We start from the raw sequence: 19787 nt of genomic DNA on the forward strand, positions 1-19787 counted from the left end.
GCAGGCAGAGTGACATGTCATAGATCTAGTATTGGGGAGGAGTCAGTCCCGGCAGATGCCCCAACACAGTAGCACCCTGGGTGGGCATTGGAAAACGCCATCTTGTGGGTCAATACTTCCCCCACCCCATGTCCTGCAGGGTTGCCTGCCTAACCCTTGTGGGGATGGGAGATGGAGAGCTTAGAGTGGCAGTGCCAGCAGCAGCCTTCGGCTTTCCCCTGGAACCAGTCGCCTTGCCCGCCTCTTTCCCCAGCAAGATCGCCTGGTGCTGCCTATGAAGATGCATCTTCATGCTGCTGGTTCCATAATGCCCTGTCGATGAACCCCTGCTTAGGCTGAGTTTGCAGTGGCGACAGACAGCAAAGCGGGGATCCGCTCCCAACTCAAAGTGGTCCCACACGATGCTTGTCTTTCGTTTCTGTGGTGACACCACCAATTGCCCGCCTGAGCTCTCTGGTGTTGCCACAGAAACAGGGGTGTGGGATGAGACTGGGGAGAGAGCCTCGGCCTGCTGCTGCTCCTCCTCAGCCCCCACATCCTGGAGGCCCACCGCCTCCTCCTCCTCCCCCCCCTCCACTGTGCTGAGGACCTCGTCTAGGTCCATCAGCGGGCTCGTGGGCTGAAAGGAGAATGAAGGAGTTGGGGATACTCCTCCTCCTCTAATGGCACTGCTGCCACGTGCCTCTTGCAAACGGGCACTTTTCCCATTCCCACCCTCAAAAAGAGAACGCCGGGCACAAGTTGCAGAAGAGAGTGGCTCTGCCTGCTGCTTGTCCTGCTTCTGTTTTGGAGCAGTCAGCCAAGGAGTTGCCCGTTTGAGTTTCACAGGAGGAGAGGAAGCCCTGCTGGCAGACTGAGCCTTGCTGCTTTCAGCACGCCTGCTTTCTCTTTTCATGATGACTAACAAAATATTAATACTACTAATACTATGTATAAGGTACTACTAAGAATATGTATAAGAAGAATATAATATGTTTAAATGTAGGGAAATGGGACAAGAACAATAAAATATACTACTACTAATATGTATGAGAATATACTACTAAGAATATCTACAAGAATATAATAATATGTTTTAGAATATTACTAATAAATGTAGGGAAATGGGACAAGAAATGGGACAACCACTACTATAAGAAGAACAAAATATGAATACTACTACTAATATGTATGAGAATGTATACTAATAGACTACTAAGACTATGTCAAAGAATATAATAATAATATGTTTAAGAATAGGGAAATGGTGTGCGTATGCTTTCCCCAAAATGCTCAATCTGTGGCTGCCTGTTGAACTTGACAAAAGCAGCCCACTCCGTCGAAGTTACACAGAGAAGAAAAAGAGAATCCAATTTTTTTGGTATATTTGGTATATAGAAGATAGAAGGAAACACAATCAGGATTTAAGAGAGGGGAGGGGGAAAAAGAACCAACCACTACTATAAGAAGAACAAAATATGAATACTAATATAATATGTATGAGAATATATACTAATGGACTATGTGAAAGAATATAATAAAATATGTTTAAGAATATAAATGTAGGGAAATGGGACAAAAAGTGTGTGTATGCTTTCAAAAGAAAGCTTTCACAAAAGCAGAACAGTCAGGCTTTAATACAGGGAAGGGGGGGGGGCAACCAACCCAACCAACCCAACCACACACTCCAAAATTCAAAAATAAAGTTTATATTAAATCAAAGTAAGGGGAAAACACAGGGCAAACTAAGCTACAAGTCAGAAAGAAGCAAACAAACACACACACGCGCCAAACTAAACCTATATTAAATTAATCTATCTCCAAAGCAGGAGCACTAGCTAAGTAAGTGTTCCCTCCACGAACGCCAACCCACAAAGAGACACAAAACAGAAAGTTCTCAGGGTGGGTCTGCCTTAGTCCCCCCTCCAACGCTGGGATTGGAGGAGGATGCTTTCTGAGGAGATGAATTCTCATCAGGATTGGGAGTTGAATGTGCCTGTCATCGCTTCCAAAAAAATAATAATAATAAAAAAAAAAAACCCAAACCCCGATTTTTAAAAAAATATTGCACGTGAACCACAGCACGCAGAAAGTTGAGAGTGGTCTCAAAATGACCCCCATCCACGACTCTCTGTGCACAAGAATTTTCAGAACGATAGCTTAAACCCCCCCCCCAGTTATCCCCGATTCTTTCCCTCAATGCAATCCTATGGGCGAAAAGCCGAAACGGAGCCCCGCGGTTGACCCTATTTTTAAAAAACTTCTAGCCCGCGACCCGTACGATGCAGAAAGTTGAGAGTGGTCTCAAAATGACCCCCATCCACGACTCTCTGTGCACAAGAATTTTCAGAACGATAGCTTAAACCCCCCCCCAGTTATCCCCGATTCTTTCCCTCAATGCAATCCTATGGGCGAAAAGCCGAAACGGAGCCCCGCGGTTGACCCTATTTTTAAAAAACTTCTAGCCCGCGACCCGTACGATGCAGAAAGTTGAGAGTGGTCTCAAAATGACCCCCATCCACGACTCTCTGTGCACAAGAATTTTCAGAACGATAGCTTAAACCCCCCCCCAGTTATCCCCGATTCTTTCCCTCAATGCAATCCTATGGGCGAAAAGCCGAAACGCAGTTTGAGCCCCGCGGTTGACCCGATTTTTAAAAAAATATTGCACGTGAACCACAGCACGCAGAGAGGTGAGAGTGGTCTCAAAATGACCCCCATCCACGACTCTCTGTGCACAAGAATTTCCAGAACGATAGCTTCAAAAACAACGTAGTTATGCGCGATTATTTGCCGCAATGCAATCCTATGGCGAAATGTTTTCAAGATGGCGACCGGAGCGCTCCGACTGAACTCGGAGCTCCGAAAAATGGTCGCTTCTCTTCGCCTTGCTTCTAGGGGGTCCGCGGTCCGCTCCTACTCCGCCTCTGGGTAAGGCGGAGCAGGCCAATCCGCTACTGCTTCTACGCTCCTAATCGGAGCGGAGCACATCCCTATTAAAATGTTTACTTTGGGTTCTATACCCCGGCGCCCTCCAGATGGCTGACACTCTTGGCAGGGGCTGAGTGCCTTTCCAAAGTTATGCTATGGCATGGAAAGGAGAGGGCCAAACTACCCTGGTCAAACTGCGTGTGACGTCTTACATCTTGAATGGCAAGAGAAACAGACTTCAATGCAGGTTTAAAAATGCTGTGGGTGGAAGAGAGAGGGCCCGGATGGTCAATGTGAGCTCAGCTGGAAAAAGCAAGCAACCTGCCAGATCATTTGCATAAGGAAGAAATGAATCAAGGCATTAAAGACAGCAAAACGTCCTGCGAATGCTTTCTTTTGGCCTGATGAAAGGTGGCAGCGGAAAGGGAAGCTTCTCAGCAGGATATTTGTTCTTGCATTAGAAACTCTCCTGACGGAGACAGCCTGATTGCCACACAGACCTCTCCCCAGTCTGTTTCCAGTCAACAAGGTACAAATCCTCCCTAAATGTGGCAGCTTTAGCAGAGCAGCCTGAGCGCTTTGTGCTGACAGATGTTTCCGAGATATGGGTAAGGCAGCTGAGGCTCTTTGCTTGTGGATAACAAAGCCGCAAACTTCATAGATGCAAAATCCCCACCACCGCCACGCCCCAGGGGAATCAAGGCTGTGTAGCTGCTAGAACAGGGGAATAACAGAGGGCATAGCTATGGCACAGATGTAAACTGGCTTAATAGTCCAATTCTCTCCAGAGGAAACCTTGGGAAATTCTTCCGCGGGGAGGGGCTAGGAATAGAGAATTCTCAGCACGCTCATCAAACTAGGATTTTCTCAGACTCATTTAGGAGATGCCACAACAGGCTAAACTGGTATAAAATTGATTTGTAGCAGGGTAGATCTGCAGGGGGAAACCTGAAGACTTTCCAGCTAAGTTGGGTTTGAAAGCAGCCCGTGATTAATGGTTCTTCCCCATTTATTTCTAAAGTTTCTGCCCATTAATGATTCATCTCTGGGTGTTCTGTATAGGTTGGTAATTGCAGTGTTTCCCTCTAAGCCAGCTTTCCCTCAGCCTGGTACCCTCCAGATGTGTTGGACTACATCTCCCAACGTCTGGAGGGTATCAGGTTGGGGAAGGCTACTCTTAAGTAGCTACAAGCCTGATTCTAAGCACTGACTATGTGAAAATCTAGCGAAATGGATCCAAGAGAGGCATCACAATTCTATGCAGGGTTCTGCGCATCTCTCTTCATGAATTTCAATAGGTTTAGGCAGGCTTATCCCTGCATAAGATCAGGCTGTTCATCTCTTAAACCTGAGGTTGGCAAGGGCGTTTTACATTTGAGCAGGGGCTGTCAATCATCCAAATTGAGCAAGGGCCAGCAATGTTGGTGCAGAGGCAAAGGCGGTTTCCTTGGCCTTCCTCTGCCCAACATAAACAGTGACAGAGTTGTCGGCAGGGCCCTTCCCTTATATAATCCAACCAACTAGTTTTGATTCTAGCACATGAGCCCAGAGACAGGCAAAGAGGTGTGCACAGCTGGGTGCATCAGGGAAGAGCTCTGCCAAAGCTTGAGTGGGTCAGAGTCAGACCGGGAGTCCAGGGTAAGGTTGGGAAAGGGAGCTTTGGACTCCGGGAGGGTCCAAAGCCATGAGACAGCACATGTTTTTTGCATGCAAACAGTCCCCAGGTCATTGTCTGGAACCTCCAGGTAGAAGGGCCAGGAAGCAGCAGGTGGGCATTTGGCCTCCGCCTGAGACCTTAGCTGCCAAGTTGGACCAACCTTCTCCGACCTTCAGATGTGTCAGACTACAATGCCCACTATCCCCAACCAGCATGCCTGGGGTGCTTGGGGATGATGGAAGCTGTGTTCTAACACCTCCGGAGGGCACTAGTTTGGGAAAGGCTGCAAGCTCATCCCCTAGCCAGGGCAGGCCCCTTTGCCAGGAGCCAGTAAGTCACTATGTTCAGCTTGACTGAAGCGTTTTGCAGTAATAAAATGGCTTGCACCTCAGCCCTCCGTTTTTTCAGTGATGTGACTGGCACGGCTCGCTTTTATCAGCTCTGGTAATGTGTCACCTTCGTTTTATTTTTATTTTTTATTGTTATGGTTGTTCAAATACAGTCACATAGGCATTTATTGTGCTGCTTTCAATATTGTCACCCTGTTTCTGGTGCACTGAAAAAACTGAGGGCAGCCGGGGTGGGTGGCAGGGGGAGGCTGTAGGGAGTGACTGGGAGAAATTTCCAAGGGAAAAGCTTTAACAATGAAGCCAGAAGCAGAGCCTCCTTCACAATGTAGGGCGTTTCAACGTACGGGGGAGAGATAGTGGTCACTGTCAGCATCCGGTAAGTGCACGGCTGAGGTAAAGTGTGACTTGGGGATGTCCTGGTTTACGCAGCTCCTGCTAGCACCTACACCAGCTCTTCTTCACCCCAGACACACATACTCAAAGACACTCCTGAACAGACCTCATCTTTAAGTAAGTCTCGCCACTGCGGTGTCTTGGAGGTGGACCAGGCTGCACAACCAATTGTCCTTGTCTTTCCCAGGGTCTGTTGTTGCCTCCTCCCTTGACCCCACTGCCAGGAACTAGCAGCTGCTGCCCTGAATGCCCGGAGTGTACCCACAATTTACTCTGTTTACCCACGAGCTGCTTGGCACTTCCAGCCCCCTTAGGAATGTGGGCAGTGCCAGGCATTGGCTCTTCCACACACTTCCTGATCCAGCCCAGTGTTGCAATCCTGCTCATTAACATAATCTCCAGTGGTTTGCTTCCTTGGCCCTCGCCCAGCAGGGAAAGCCAAAAAGAAGCAAGGCATAATCCATACAGCCACCTTTTAGCTCCTCGGCTCCTTGCAGGATGTGGAGGGAGCAATTCTCCGTAGCCTTCCTCCGCGCACTCTGTGCGGAGTTGCTGGCCACCGCCATCTTTGTCTTCTTCGGCCTGGGGTCAGTGCTGAACTGGCCAGAACCGGTCTCCATCCTACAGAGTGCCATCACCTTCAACTTGGCGGCGGCCACCGCTGTCCAGATTGCCTGGCACGCGAGCGGCGCCCACGTCAACCCGGCGGTGACCGTGGCCTTCCTGCTCGGCTCCCGTGTCTCGTTGGTGAGGGCGGCCTGCTACATTGTGGCCCAGCTGGCTGGAGGCATTGCTGGAGCAGCCATCCTTTATGCAGTGACTCCCGGGGACATCCGAGGGACTTTAGGCATCAACACGGTAGGTCCTTGGTCACCATCTTCTTCCTGATGCGGGTTATTATTGGGAAAGGTGATGCAGCAAAGCCCCTCTAATTTCCAGACGTACCTGTAGGATTTCATGAGGGGTTAAAGCAGGAGTAGGGCACTTGTAGGCCAAACTATTTGGAGGGCTACAACTCCCATGGTCTCTCACTGCTGTCTTAAGCTGGCTGGGGCTGGTGGGTGTTGTAGGCCAAAGCATCCAGAGGGCTGAAGGTGACTACCTTGTGTTAAAGACTGGAGTGCCAAGCCACCAGTGATTTTAGGTGGATGCCAAGGAAAAACACTTCATCTGCAGGGATCTGTAGTGAAGTTTTTGGCTCTGGACTGTTTTTGGCTCTAGATTCTAGACAAGTGATAGATCAGCCCTGTGAAAGAAGCCTGTGAGCAAAGCCTGTGCTGTCCGGGTCCAGCTTTCTTATTGTTGAAAGCGACGGCTGATTGGGCACAAAGTGATGCACTGACGGAAGAGATCAGCTGGGCAGAAGTTAGGAGTAGAGGAGGCTGACAAGGGGGGGACCACAAAACCCTAATTGCCCTGATGCCACATGGAGCAGGCAGTCACCACACGACAAGCCCTGTGGCTACTGTCATGGGCAGAACCGGCTTGGGTTTGGCTGTGGTCGTTGTTAAGGATTTATATAGCACCATCAAAGTGCATGATAGCGTTTCATGGATTGTGCATGACTACTCAGAAGTAAGTCAGACAAGCCTCTGCAGGGCAGGGGTCGGAAGGAAGGAAGCAGGACCAGTGGAGGCTGGTGGCACCAATTTCAGCAGGGCTGTGTTTTCACTCTGGGTTTTCGTCAGAACCAGACAGAACTCTAAAGGAGCTATCCCAAATTCTGAAACCATTTTGGGGCAAGGCTTCAGCACCTTGGATAGTTCCTTTGGAGTTCTGGCTAGTTTTGACTGAAACCCAGAATGGAATCACAGCCCCACCAAATTCGGAGCCCCCAGCCCCCACTGAGCAGGGCTGAATCACTCAGCCGCTCCCTCCCCTCGGCCAGGCAGGGGAAAGCTCTTATCTCCTTTCAGCAGCTGATGCTAGAGAAGCACTTTCCCTTCCATCCCAGAGAGGGCGAGGCCAGAAGAAGTTGCCTGTTCTATGGGGAGCCTTCACAGGCCTTATCAGCTCTGTGGGCTAGAGGTTCCCTATGAAAAAAGTTGATTCCTGCCCATAGGAGGAGGTTGTGGGAATAGGAGAACAGATATGACGGTAAACTGGGAGATAATGTGTATTTAGTGACATAGCCATGCGCAGCACATTTCATTAGGGTGTGCACCCAGGGAATTTTATTTATTATTTTTAATGTGCCCAGAAAAAGAGTACAAACTGAAAATAGGGCATGAACAGCTGGAAAAGAACCAGAAAACAAAGCACAGTTATTTTCATAGAATCACAGAATAGTAGAGTTTGAAGGGGCCTATAAGTCCATCAAGTCCAACCCCCTGCTCAGTGCAGAAAACTACATTAAAGCATACCTGACAGATGGCTGTCCAGCTGCCTCTTGAATGACCCTAGTGTGGGAGAGCCCACTGCCTCTCTAGGTCATTGGTTCCATTGTCGTACTGCTCTAACAGGAAGTTTTTTCTGATGTCCAGCCGGAATCTGGATTCCTTTAACTTGAGCCCATTATTTTGCACTCTGGGATGATCGAGAAAATATCCCGGCCCTCCTCTGTGTGACAACCTTTCAAGTGTTTGAAGAGTGCTATCATGTCTCCCCTCAATCTTCTCCAGGCATGCCCAGTTCTTTCAGCCTCTCCTCATAGGGCTTGGTTACCAGACTCCTGATCATCCTTGTTGCCCTCCTCTGCACATGCTCCAGCTTGTCTGCATCCTTCTTGAAGTGTGGTGCCCAGAACTGGACGCAATACTCAAGATGAGGCCGAACCAGTGCTGAATAGAGGAGAACCAGTACCTCGTGCAGTTTGAAAGCTATACTACTATTAATGCAGCCCAAAATAGCATTAGCATTTTTTGCAGCTACATCACACTGTTGGCTCATGTTCAGCTTGTGATCTACAACTCCAAGAACCTTCTCACTTGTAGTATTGCTGAGCCAAGTATCCCCCATCTTGTAACTGGAAGGTCAATAGGAACACAATTTAAAAGCTCTTTCCTAAATTAAGCTTGCATGCACATGGAAGGTTTTCTTTTCTTATTTCTTTTTGTTTGCTTTAAATTGGAGATGTTTACCAAAAAGGATTCTTTCTATTTTTTAAAACAGTTTCTAATGTTTTACACCATGACACACACACCCCTTTATTAATCTCTTTCCTGGCTGTTTCTGGAGGCCCTGGATTGGAAATGAGTGTTCTGCACCTGGAGCATGACCTCAGAGACAGCGCACTGGTCCACGGATCAGGAGGGCCCATCCCTGCCGACCACTGCTGCTGCCACTTGAGTCTGAAACTGTTCCAACTCAGGCCTTAGCTAGACCTGAGGTTTATCCTGGGATCATCCCGGGGTCATCCCTGTTCATATAAATGACATACAGGGGATCTCGGGAGCAGGCAGGGACGACCCCAGGACCACCCTGGGATAAACCTTAGGTCTAGCTTAGGTCAATATTAAGTGTGGCATGTTGACCAAAGTCCAGTGTCTGCCTAATGCTTCCCAGGTCCAGCCCTTGAAATGGGCCAACAAGCCCCAAATGACCATATATGAACCCAACATCAGCACCACCAAGCATGGCCAATAGTCAGGGATGAAAAAGTTTCCTTTTCCATGGAAACTTTGGTTTAACCCTTTAATTCTCATCTCCTGCAGATGTTAAATTAGGCCACTAACCCTTTTGCAGTAAATGGCTAGTGAGCATGTTTAAACCATGGTTATGTAACCACCATGGTTAGGAATGGTTCACATGACACACTAAGCCATAATGTTTAGCTCAAAACGCTTAACCACCCTGGCTTAGCATGTTGTCTGAACAGTGTCATAGAGCTCCATCAGACAAGCATTTTATTGCATGCTCGTTATTGGGCACTCACGGATTTTCAAAGGTCCCTCTTGTGATGTCATCTGCCTTCCATCCCTTCTAGTCTTCTTCACGCATCAAAAAAACCCCAAAACACCCCAGTAAGTCTGACTTATTTTTAAAGACAGAAGTTGCCGCTATCTCCTGCTGTGTTCAGAAGCAGTGGGATCAAAACGGCCCATTGAATGGGCCCTGTGCATGTTGTTTACTTCCTCTTTCAAAAGAGGAAGTAATGAGGGACAAACGCGTGGGCGGAGAAGCGACAGTAAGCAAACGCGAATTTCCCCAGTGTGATGATTCTCATTCTTTAACAACATCTGCAGGAGGAGATGAGTATTAAGGGGTTAAACCAATGAATCCATGGAAAAGGTGGGTTTTGAGGAGGGATTTGAAAGGAAGAGAGGGAGGTGAAGAGGAGGTGTCCCATAGGTGTTTTAGGAGGCTGCTTTGGGCACAAGGGGAATCAAGGGGGAAAGGGCAGGTTCATTTAAGGGAACAGGAGACCACTGGACAGCTGAAGGGGAGTGAAGGCCTCAGGAAAGGATATACCGGGAAATGAAGCTAGAGAGATATAGGGAAGGGGCAAAACCACGGGGTGCTCTGAAATTAAGGGCAAGGAGTTTGTGCTAGACAGACATGGGAACAGGCAGGAAGTCGGTGTAGGGATTTCAGAGTGGATGTCACATGCTTGAAGTGAGGAGAGAGATGCATGGTATTTGAGGGGGCTGAAGAGTGACAGCAGAGAGTTGGAGAAGAAGGTTGAGGTTGGGGATTAGTGAACTGAAATTTTTGTGGGTGGATTAGGAAGGCCCATATTTTCACAATATTAAACAGAGAGAAGTGACATGCCTGAGCAACAGACCAAATATGGCTGAAAGAAGATGGACCAATCAAAGGTAAAGGTGAGGCAATGCCTAGTCAGTAGGGTGGATGTTGAGTGGTGATGTCAACAGAAACAGAGAGTTTGCAAAGAGAGGAGGTCTTGGGAAGAAACATGAAATTTGAGATGGCAATGAAGCAAGTGAAACTGTGAAGCAGGTGGTTGGAGATACAAGGTTGTATGGAGGGGAGAAACTTTTGGGGGAGGGTGGAAGAGCTGGGTGTCATTAATATGCTAGCGAAAGCCATGGGATATGATGAGCTCATTCATTGATATGAGGGAGAGAGACTGAAACAGAGGATAAAGAACAGAGGGATCCCAGGGGAGAGGGGGAAAGCCAAGGAGCAGCCCCCCACCCAGATCTCCTGTGGAAATGTTGACTAAGCAGTTAGACAGGAAGGTGAACAGATCCAAAGAAACATAGAACATGAAGGGAATCAACAGAGAATGACCAGCGGTATCAAAGATAGTAGCACAGATATCTTTGGATTTGGCAATGAGGTGATCTTCAGCCATTTGGTGATGGCAGTTTCAGGGGTGCATGGGAGGCAGAATGTTTTTTTTCCAGGGTTGAGGTCAAGAGAAGGGTTTGGGAACAGTTGAGACAGTAGGAGTAAGTGGTACACTTTAGGAATTTGGAGGCATTGGGTAGAAGGGAAACTGGGCAGTGGTTATGGGAGACAGCATGGGTCAAGGGAATTTTATTTATGCCATAGGAATGGAGCCAGTGGAGAGTGAGGATGATTATGTGGCGGAGACAAGCAGTAATGGTAGGGCAGTGGCAGCCAGAAGCTGAGAGAGGGTAGGACCGAAAAGGGACATGAACAGATTGGTGCACAACATTTCTGTGTGCAACATTTCATTATCCACCTACGTATCCTTTTAATTTTGGTTGTACTTAATTGACTGTGAATCATATGAATCAATAAACAGCCAAGATAACCTGAACCTGGATGTGTGAACTGCCTCTAATAAATTGCATTGTGTCTGACATTATGTCAGATGATGTGCAAACTCCAGAATGTTATGGATGGCCTCGTTACTGATTATCCTGTCTGCCTAACCTGGGTGTGTATATCTATTGGTTTAGGTGGAAGAAAGCCAAATTGCTTCCTTCCCAATTTATCCAAAAGTAATTCCACTGGCTCAAATTATTTATAGAGAATGCATGACTGTTGCACAATAGCCTTTGTTTCTTAATGTAAACAGTCCATATAACCAGGTTCTGTAGAATTAAGACTGCATCTCCATCAGTTTTTTTTCCTGGAATATGTTTTGGGAGCAGCTAATGCACATCCTCCTAAGTGGTCCATTCCAGGTTGTATCTCTGGTAGGCAAACTACCTCATGAAAGAACTGCAAAGTCCCCAACATTCAGCTTCATGGGGTGACCCCGGGTTCTAGTTTTATGGTCCTGAATAGGAGTGGTCCACATGAGGCCCAGTCCTACCACCTACCACCAAAATTGACCATAGCGACAAGTCATTGGCAGTAGGCCACCAAATTTTGGTGGCAAACCACTGAAGGAGGTAAAACTGGCCAAGCTTAGCTTGTTTTTAGGCTAAATTTTGCCATTGTGCATGTGGTTTGCCACAGAAAAATTCTAGGAGATGGGTGGGTTTACCACTACATTTGGTGGCATAGCAGCAGCAGGAGTACAGCCCACCCATGGTGGTGATGGTGGGGAATTAACCCTAGACCCTCTGAAGTGGCCCATTCCTGGTCTAGAACTTCATTTCTTCTTGCCACTATTTGCCTCAGTTCCTCAGACTCCCTCCCTGAAAATATCAGCCCAGGCATAGGCATCTTCTGTTTGCAGTGATGAAGACAGACAGATGAAAGTTAACAATTCACTAAAAGAATACAATGCAATAAAACAATAAAAGCAGTAAAACAGAGACAGGTAGAGCAAGTAGAAACAGTTTTAAAGCAAGAGATCAGGTGTGAAAACACCTCCATTTGACAGGTAAAAATGCCTGCCCAAATAATAATAAAAACTTTGTTATATAGGGTGAAAGGCAACAGGAGAGAGTGGGGAGGAGAGTGTCATGTTTCCAAGCTCTCCCACTGCGATGTGAAACAATAAAGAAGTCTGCCAAGTAATCCACAAAACTTTATTCAGCAAATAAACATCTCCGCACCTGAAGAGAGTGCAAAGACTAGGAATTTTCCTCTAGGTTAAAACTTGGCTGGCTAAGCAAGAATATTGTCCTTTCAACAAAAGGGAAGTTTTTTTTTCCCCTGAGCCACTTTACTTCAGGGAGGGTTCCTCTGAAGAAGCCTTTGATGAGAAGCTAGCCAAGTTGATTGCTTCTCAACTTCATTTAGCTCCGTCCATTTGAGTTTGTGGCAAACTCTGGGATCAGTCAACTCTGAAGTCCTTCCCCCCTCTGAGGAAAGCTGAATTCCCACTGACTCTGAATTGTTAGTGTTTTCTCTGACAAAGTCCAGTGAAGATTCATCCCTGACTCTTGAGGAGCCTGGGAGAATCTCTTCCCCAGCTTCCTGTGTTGGCTGGTACATTTCTAGTTCTGTTTCTTCTTGTTCAGAATCTGATTCCAATTGATAGCCTGAAAGTCCTTCCCCCACAGGAAGGGGAATAGGCCTAGAGTCTGCCCCTCCTTGTCATGGAGAGTTAGGAGTATAACATGTTAGCCTATAGGATCTGACTCTACTTATTTGTCATGTAGAAAACTCCTGTAAATCTGCCTGTGAATGGACCAACCTGTGTCTATTTCTAAGAGTCCTATTTTATCTTATTATGCCAGTGGTTTATGGTCTGCACTGGCTGCCACTCTGTTTCTAGGCCCAATTCAAAGTGCTGGTAGTAACTTACAAAGCCTTAAATGGTTTGGGGACAGGTTACCTGACGGATCATCTCCTTCAATATGTACCTGCCCAGACACTAAGATCATCCTCAAAGGCCCTACTCTGGGTGCAGCCACCAAGTGAGGTGAGCTAGGTGGCTACTAAGGAAAGGGCCTTTTCAGCGGTGGCACCCCTTGTGGAAGTCCTGCCCCAGAAAGGCTCACCTGGCACCTATGTTGTGGTCTTTTCAGCAGCAGGCGAAGACCTTTTTATTTTCCCAAGCTTTTTAGCCCTTAGGTTTTAAAGATTGTGTTAATACATTTTTAGATTTTTACACTGCTGGTGGTTTTTATTTATTTACAATATTTATTTACAATATTTATATACTGCTCCCTATTCAAGAATTTCGGAGTGGTAGACAACTCGAATAAAAGAATAAAAACAGAATAAAAACACATTAAAAGTTCATTTTTAAAAGAAACAAAGTGCAAATAAAACCACGGCTGGTCATTAAGGGAAGGTTTCCTGGAACAATTACATTTTCAGGAGGTGCCGGAAGGAATACAAGGTAGTTGCCTGCCTGACCTCCAGAGGCAGGGAATTCCATAGGATGGGGGCCACCACACTGAAGGCTCTTCTCCTAGTGGACTGCAATTGGACAGTAGGTCTATGTGGAACCACCCGGAGCACGGCCTCAGTGACCGGGCAGGTTGATGGGGGAGAAGGCACTCTCAGGCATGCTGGTCCCAAGTTGTTTAGGGCTTTGTACACAAGTACAAGAACCTTAAACCAGCCCGGTAGCGAATAGGCAGCCAGTGCAGTTCCCTCAGCAGAGGAGTTACATGCTGGAAAAGGGCAGCTCCAGACAACAGCCGAGCTGCAGCATTCTGCACTAGCTCCAGCTTCCGGAGCAGCTTTAAGGGCAGCTCCACATAGAGCGCATTGCAGTAATCCAACCTTGAGGTTACTAATGCCTGAACCACAGTGGCCAAGCTAACCCTTTTAACTTGGCATTTACTCTGGTTTTACTTTATTTATTTATTTATTACATTTCTATACCGCCCAATAGCCAAAGCTCTTCGGGCGGTTCACAAAAATTAAAACCATGAAACCACACAGCAGAACTTGATATAGATCAAAATACGGAATTAAAACAGCAAAGTTTACATTTAAGTTAAATTAGGATGTTAAAATACTGAGAAAATAAAAAGGTCTTCAGCTGGCGACGGAAGGAATCCAGCGTAGGCACCAGGCGAACCTCTTTGTTTTAAACTTACGGACTTTTCATTACGTTTGAACTCTGTTACTGCATTTCATGTTTTCAAAGTTTTGTTTTGTGAACTGCCCAGAGCGCTTCGGCTTATGGGCCGGATAGAAATGCCTCAAATAAATCTCCTCCACCGTTTTCTCCCCCTTCTCCAACGTAGGTGAGGATCAACATCTCAACTGGGCAAGCTGTGGCGGTGGAGCTCATTTTGACCTTGCAGTTGGTTCTATGCTATTTTGTGTCCACTGACAGCAGACGAAGCAGCGGCTCCCCAGCTATCATTATCGGTATCTCTGATGCCCTGGGCCACTTAATTGGGGTAAGTAGATGAGTGAGTGAGCAAGTCTTCCCCACCGCCTCTGGTTGACTGACTAAGGGCACATCTTATACATGTTGAGACAGAAAAGAAGTCCTACAGCTCCCAGCATTGTATCTAATCATGCATAGGATTATGCCTTCAAATGCTGGGGAAAGGTCTTCAAGCATGTTCAGAGGATGATCAGGGGTCTGGAAATCAAGCCCTATGAGGAGAGATGGAAAGAACTGGGTATGTTCAGCCTGGAGAAGAGAAGATTGAGGGCAGACATGATAGCACTCTTCAAATACTTGAAAGGTTGTCACAGAGGAGGGCCAGGATCTCTTCTCAATCATCCCACCTAGGAGGGCATCTTCTTGATCCTCCCAGAGTGAAGGACACAGAATAATGGGCTCAAGTTACAGAAAGCCAGATTCTGGCTGGACATCAGGAAAAATGTCCTGACTGTTAGAGCAGTACAGCAATGGAACCAATTGCTTAGGGAGGTCATGGCCTCTTCCACAGTGGAGGCATTCAAGAGGCAGCTGGACAACCATCTGTCAGGAATGCTTTAGGGTGGATTCCTGCATTGAGCAGGGGGTTGGACACCATGGCTTTCTAGGCCCCTTCCAACTCTACTATTCTATGATGCTATGATGCTATGAAATTATGCAGAGGGTGCTTCCGGAGTCGTGCTGCCTCATTCACGGTATTCGGCAGGTTGTTCAGACGGCCTCCTCTTCCCCTTGTAGCCCTCCCATGTGTTCCAACCACTCCTTCAGTCTTTTTCTTTACCAGAAAAAAATCCTTTAAGGAAAAAAAGATGGAAAAGCTGCACAGTGCTTTTACATTGTTAGCCTGAGAAGCCCTACATTTAGAAACACCCACTGTACTCTTTGCTTTCTTTCTTTTTAGTCACATGTAGGAAAAAGAAAAAGAAAAGAAATGAAAGACCAGACATACCCAAGCTCAAGGGTGCAGAACCTCTTTCCACCTGAGGGCCGGATTCCATTTCAAAATAGCCCTCGGGGGCCGCATTCCAGGGGTGGGTGGGACTGAAGGCAAAAAGGGCGGGGCCAAAAACATTGGCAGTAACTAAGCTTGGGAGAGGACTTTCAGCATTAACTGTACAAAAGACAGCGAACTACCAAATGAGGTGGGGTCGAGGGAAAGGGTGTGGCTTTCTAAGGAGGTCTGCATAAGGTGCTGAGGCTTTGTACCCCTACTCAAGGCGATGTTAACCAGGCAACACTCTTTAAAACCAAGGAGTTGGGAAAGTTTAAACGGAAGATCTGTTAATTGCATTACAAATGCTTCCCTCCCTTAAACTAGGCTGCTAAAATCCTAGAAAACTTGGGGGGCAGCTGGAGTAGATCTGTGTGTAAAAAGATTTTTACGTAAGCTCCACTTCTGGTCCTGAAAACAATCTCCTGGGTTGAGCATGTGCTCCAAGGCCCCGTGTTTTGCAATAGAGGCATACAAAATCATGCATAGTGTGGAGCAGGGGGACAGGGAGACATTCACCCCCCTCTCTTAATACTAAAACCTGGGGTCATCCCATGAAGCTGATTGGGGGAAGATTCAGGACATATAAAAGGAAATACTTGTTCACCCTGCACATAGTTAAACTATGGCATTCACTGCCACAAGATGTAGTGATGGCTACCAATTTGGATGGCTAAAAAGCAGGGTGGAGGAGAAGGCTGTCTATGGCTACTAGTCCTGATGGTTATGTGCTACCTCCAGCATCAGAGGCAGTAAGCCTAGATACACCAGTTACTGGGGAACACAGGTGGGAGGGTGCTGTTGCACCATGTCCTGTTCGTCCATCCCTGGCCGACGGCTGGTTGGCCCCTGTGTGAACAGAGCGCTGGACTAGATGGCCCCTTGGTCTGATCCAGCAGGGCTCTTCTTATGTTCTTAGGTTCTTATATTGATGTCCATCTTCCTGAGCCACTGTTTTGCACTTGGGTCCGATTGGTGGAACTTGCAGTCATAGTGAAACACAAAGTAAATCCCGTAAGCCCAATGTCTGCCCATCTCTGGCTTGAATCAGCCAGCTTGGTCAGGATCCTATAGCATACTGAGCACATTATGCAATAGAGCACAGAGCGCCCCCACAGATTGGAGAGTCTGGTTTGCCCAGACAAGCATAAAAACAAATGTGAGCCCCATTATTGCAAGAGAGGCCCCTGTGTGATTGCAGAGGGGTGATGTAGGAAGCAGTATAATAATGCTACCTGTATTCCCTCTTTAATCTCTGCAGTCCATCTAAAGTGGGGAAGCTGTGGAAGGTTCTTCCATCAACTCCAGTCCTGAGAAAGGACACTTCAGGAACTGGGTTGCTGAATATATGTTTGAGTCTGGGCCTGTGTGTGTAAGCAAACTGCAGGAATTTGGATTTGAGAACCAGCTATAGGAATGCTGTTTACTCCAAAGCTATTCCAGTTTATTATGCTGTGGTGCTTCATCCGGTGCCCCTCTTTAACTGGGAATTCTGATAGAGAGATTGAGAGAGAATGAACCCAGCAAGAGATACTTATTCTGACACTATCTTCCAATTTTTACTTTCTAGCGTTACTTCACCACCTGTTCCATGAATCCAGCCAGATCCTTTGGTCCAGCAGTCGTAGTTGGGAAGTTTCCACACCACTGGGTAAAACACCTTCTTTTTGTCTCTTCCTCCCATGTGATCCCAAAGCAGGAGGAAACACTGGAGGGAGGAGGCAGGAAGTGAAAACTTTCCCAACCTCTATCCAAGGATGCCAAGGGCTGCTTAGCTTGGATTTAATAATGAGATACTCCCATCTATAGTAAGGCACATGACTCAGGCCATAGCTAGACCTAAGGTTTATCCCTGGATCGTCCAGGGGTCAAACCTGTTCATCTATGTAACACACAGGGGATCCAGTGCTCAGGCAGGGGCGAACCCTGGATGATCCCAGGATAAACCTTAGGTCTGGCTGTGGCCTAAGAGTTATTGCTATCATTTCTTTCAACCTGGGAAATAGTTTGGCGGGTCTGGGAATATTATAAGACAGAAGTAAATGTTCTACTCCAGAGGCCAACAGCTGACTGTCTGCACCTGCAGTTGCCAGTCCAGAGGCAAAAGAGGGCTGTGGAAGGAACGTCAGCTGTAACACCAGGGGGCTGCCTAGACGGTGGCAGGTTGCCGCCGTGTTTAAAGAAACCCCCACGCTTTCTCTGCTGTAGGGTGGCGGCAGCTAATCCCAACGCAGAGAAAGCGTGGGGTTTCCGGTGGCCATTCAGCCCTCTGGGCCCACCCTGTGCCCGGGAGGATGGCAACCAATCGGGGTCGCCATCCACCCGGGAACACCACCATCGCAAAGCCAGAGTGAGGTTAGAGGGCGGATGTGCCATATTTCCCTCGCTCCAGTGAAAAAGTCAGGGAAAGTCCCCAACTTGCTGGCAGGCCACTTTGGGGAGGTGTTCTGTGGGTGCTAGGCAACAGCATTTCAAACCCTTCTCAAAATGGTCCTCTAGTTTTTAGTTTAAATTTGTAGTCATCATCGTCAGTTGTACTTAAACCCACTGAACTTAATGGGACAGATTAAAACGTTCAAGTAGCTTAAGCCCATTTCATTCCAATGGGAGCTCAGAGCAGCTACCTTTCTCTGAATAAGGCCCCTGGCTTCTTTTCTGCTGCCTCCCTTGCTATCACTCAGCTAGCGGTCGTGGTTTACTTTTAGGTAAATGAACAGCAGCGTGCTCTAGCTTTCCCTCGCCATGACCTGTTCCTCTATGTCATGTTTTTCCAGATCTTTTGGGTGGGGCCCTTGTCCGGAGCTGTCATTGCAACTCTGCTTTATAACTTCGTTCTTTATCCCGACCCAAAGACGTTTGCAGAACGACTGGCTATTCTCAAGGGCAGCTACAACACGGAAGAGCTGGCGAAGGCAGACGAACCGAAGACGGAGACCATTTCATTACCCAGTCTTGTACACAAACTGTAGCCTCCTAGTTCCTTATGGGAGAGCTTCTGCCGTTGTAGGATGGGCTCAGCCAGAGACACTTGGCACTTCCAACTGAGGGCTTGAAGGGCTACCTATCAGCCAGCATTGTGCAACATTTCTGTCTTTTTTCCATAACAGATTTTCTATTGTAAGGAAAAAGGTGGAAGACGCAGTGGGAAGGCACGGGAGGGCTACAAACGGAAGACGTTGTTGTGTGGATCCCTGTGAAATTTCATGAATGAGGCGTGTCGATTACACAATATAAGCCTTATCCTGGCTACATCTATATGGGCTCTGTAACTCACCTGTGCTGCGTCTTTCCCCTTTGCTCATCACATGACACAGCCCTCGATTTGCTGCTCCGCCAGTTTAAATGCCCTAAGATGCGTATATGTAGGTGCCGATTTGCCTCGACTTTTGTGATTTGCCACGCCTTGGTGACTTTTAAATCGCATGGTAATGTATCGTTGGGGGACTGAAAGCATCTGCCTTGCAGAAGTAGGGGTGGGATGGAGTGGAGGTGTACCCTCTGTACGCAGGGGGAACTTACTTCTGAGTAAACACATCTCCCTGTCCGCGTCTATTCCTCCCCCGTGTCAGAGTAACTTAGGCTGTAGCTAGATCTAAGGTTTATCCCAGGATCATCCCGGGTTCGTCCCTGCCTGAGCGCTGGATGCCCTGTGTGGCACTTAGATGAACAGGTTTGACCCCAGGACAATCCTGGGATAAACCTTAGGTCTAGCTACGGCCTTAGACAAATGCCTCGGAACAGGCAGGGGAGGCGGTGGGTGGAGGAGCTGAGACAAGGGAGGGCTGCTGCAGTGTAACGCTCTTTGAGCAGAAACGAATCACGGAAAATGCAGGTTAAAAAATAATGAGATGTAATCCAGTGGTCCTAAAGCTGAGGACCTGGAGACACCCTGAACCATTGGATGGGTCATTCCAGCGATGGCCACTAGAGGGCCCCAAGTGCCTTTTTTCTGAAGTCTGTGGCTTCAAGCAAGCAGATATACATATAGGCCTATGCGTTGGCAACTGCCAACTTTGCAACAGAGTCTTTTAGCCAGAGGAACACCAGACAGTAGGAGCTTATACACGATGCCATAAGGCCATGGGTTGCTCCAAGATGCTGCACAGACGTGTATCCCTCTAACGACCTTTTCAGTGGAGAGGAAACCAGTTCAGGGGCACAAATTGACCTCACTATAGCTGCGAGTTATGATGACATAGGGTCTGTCTAAACATTGTCTCTGCTCCGCTGTGGCTGCAAATCAGTGCTGTGTTGGTTATACTTACACTGACTTTTCTGCTGAAGTAAGGTCAGCATGGCTCTTCCGCTGTCTGTCCTTACTCTAGCGTTGAGCCGGGGGCGTTCCCGAATGGAAGGTGACCC

General features: G+C 47.5%; 1 protein-coding gene across 1 annotated transcript; it reads left to right on the top strand.

The window, feature by feature from the left end:
• The first annotated feature begins 5808 nt into the window (after positions 1-5808).
• Positions 5809-18394, top strand: LOC134396619 (aquaporin-6-like). The gene is made up of 4 exons (XM_063123150.1): positions 5809-6168; positions 14286-14444; positions 16996-17076; positions 18200-18394. The coding sequence occupies exons 1-4, from the start codon at positions 5809-5811 to the stop codon at positions 18392-18394; spliced, it is 795 nt and encodes a 264-aa protein (XP_062979220.1).
• The last annotated feature ends 1393 nt before the right edge of the window (positions 18395-19787 follow it).

The sequence above is a fragment of the Elgaria multicarinata genome, chromosome 3, assembly GCF_023053635.1.
Source record: "Elgaria multicarinata webbii isolate HBS135686 ecotype San Diego chromosome 3, rElgMul1.1.pri, whole genome shotgun sequence".
Classification (NCBI taxonomy): Eukaryota; Metazoa; Chordata; class Lepidosauria; order Squamata; family Anguidae; genus Elgaria; species Elgaria multicarinata.

Bases quoted from the DNA above. Each gene is read 5' to 3' on its own strand.
- LOC134396619 (XM_063123150.1), top strand. From the start codon at position 5,809: ATGTGGAGGGAGCAATTCTCCGTAGCCTTCCTCCGCGCACTCTGTGCG. The intron at 14,445-16,995 runs GTAAGTAGATGA...TTTACTTTCTAG, and splicing joins CCCTGGGCCACTTAATTGGG to CGTTACTTCACCACCTGTTC. The intron at 17,077-18,199 runs GTAAAACACCTT...ATGTTTTTCCAG, and splicing joins GGAAGTTTCCACACCACTGG to ATCTTTTGGGTGGGGCCCTT.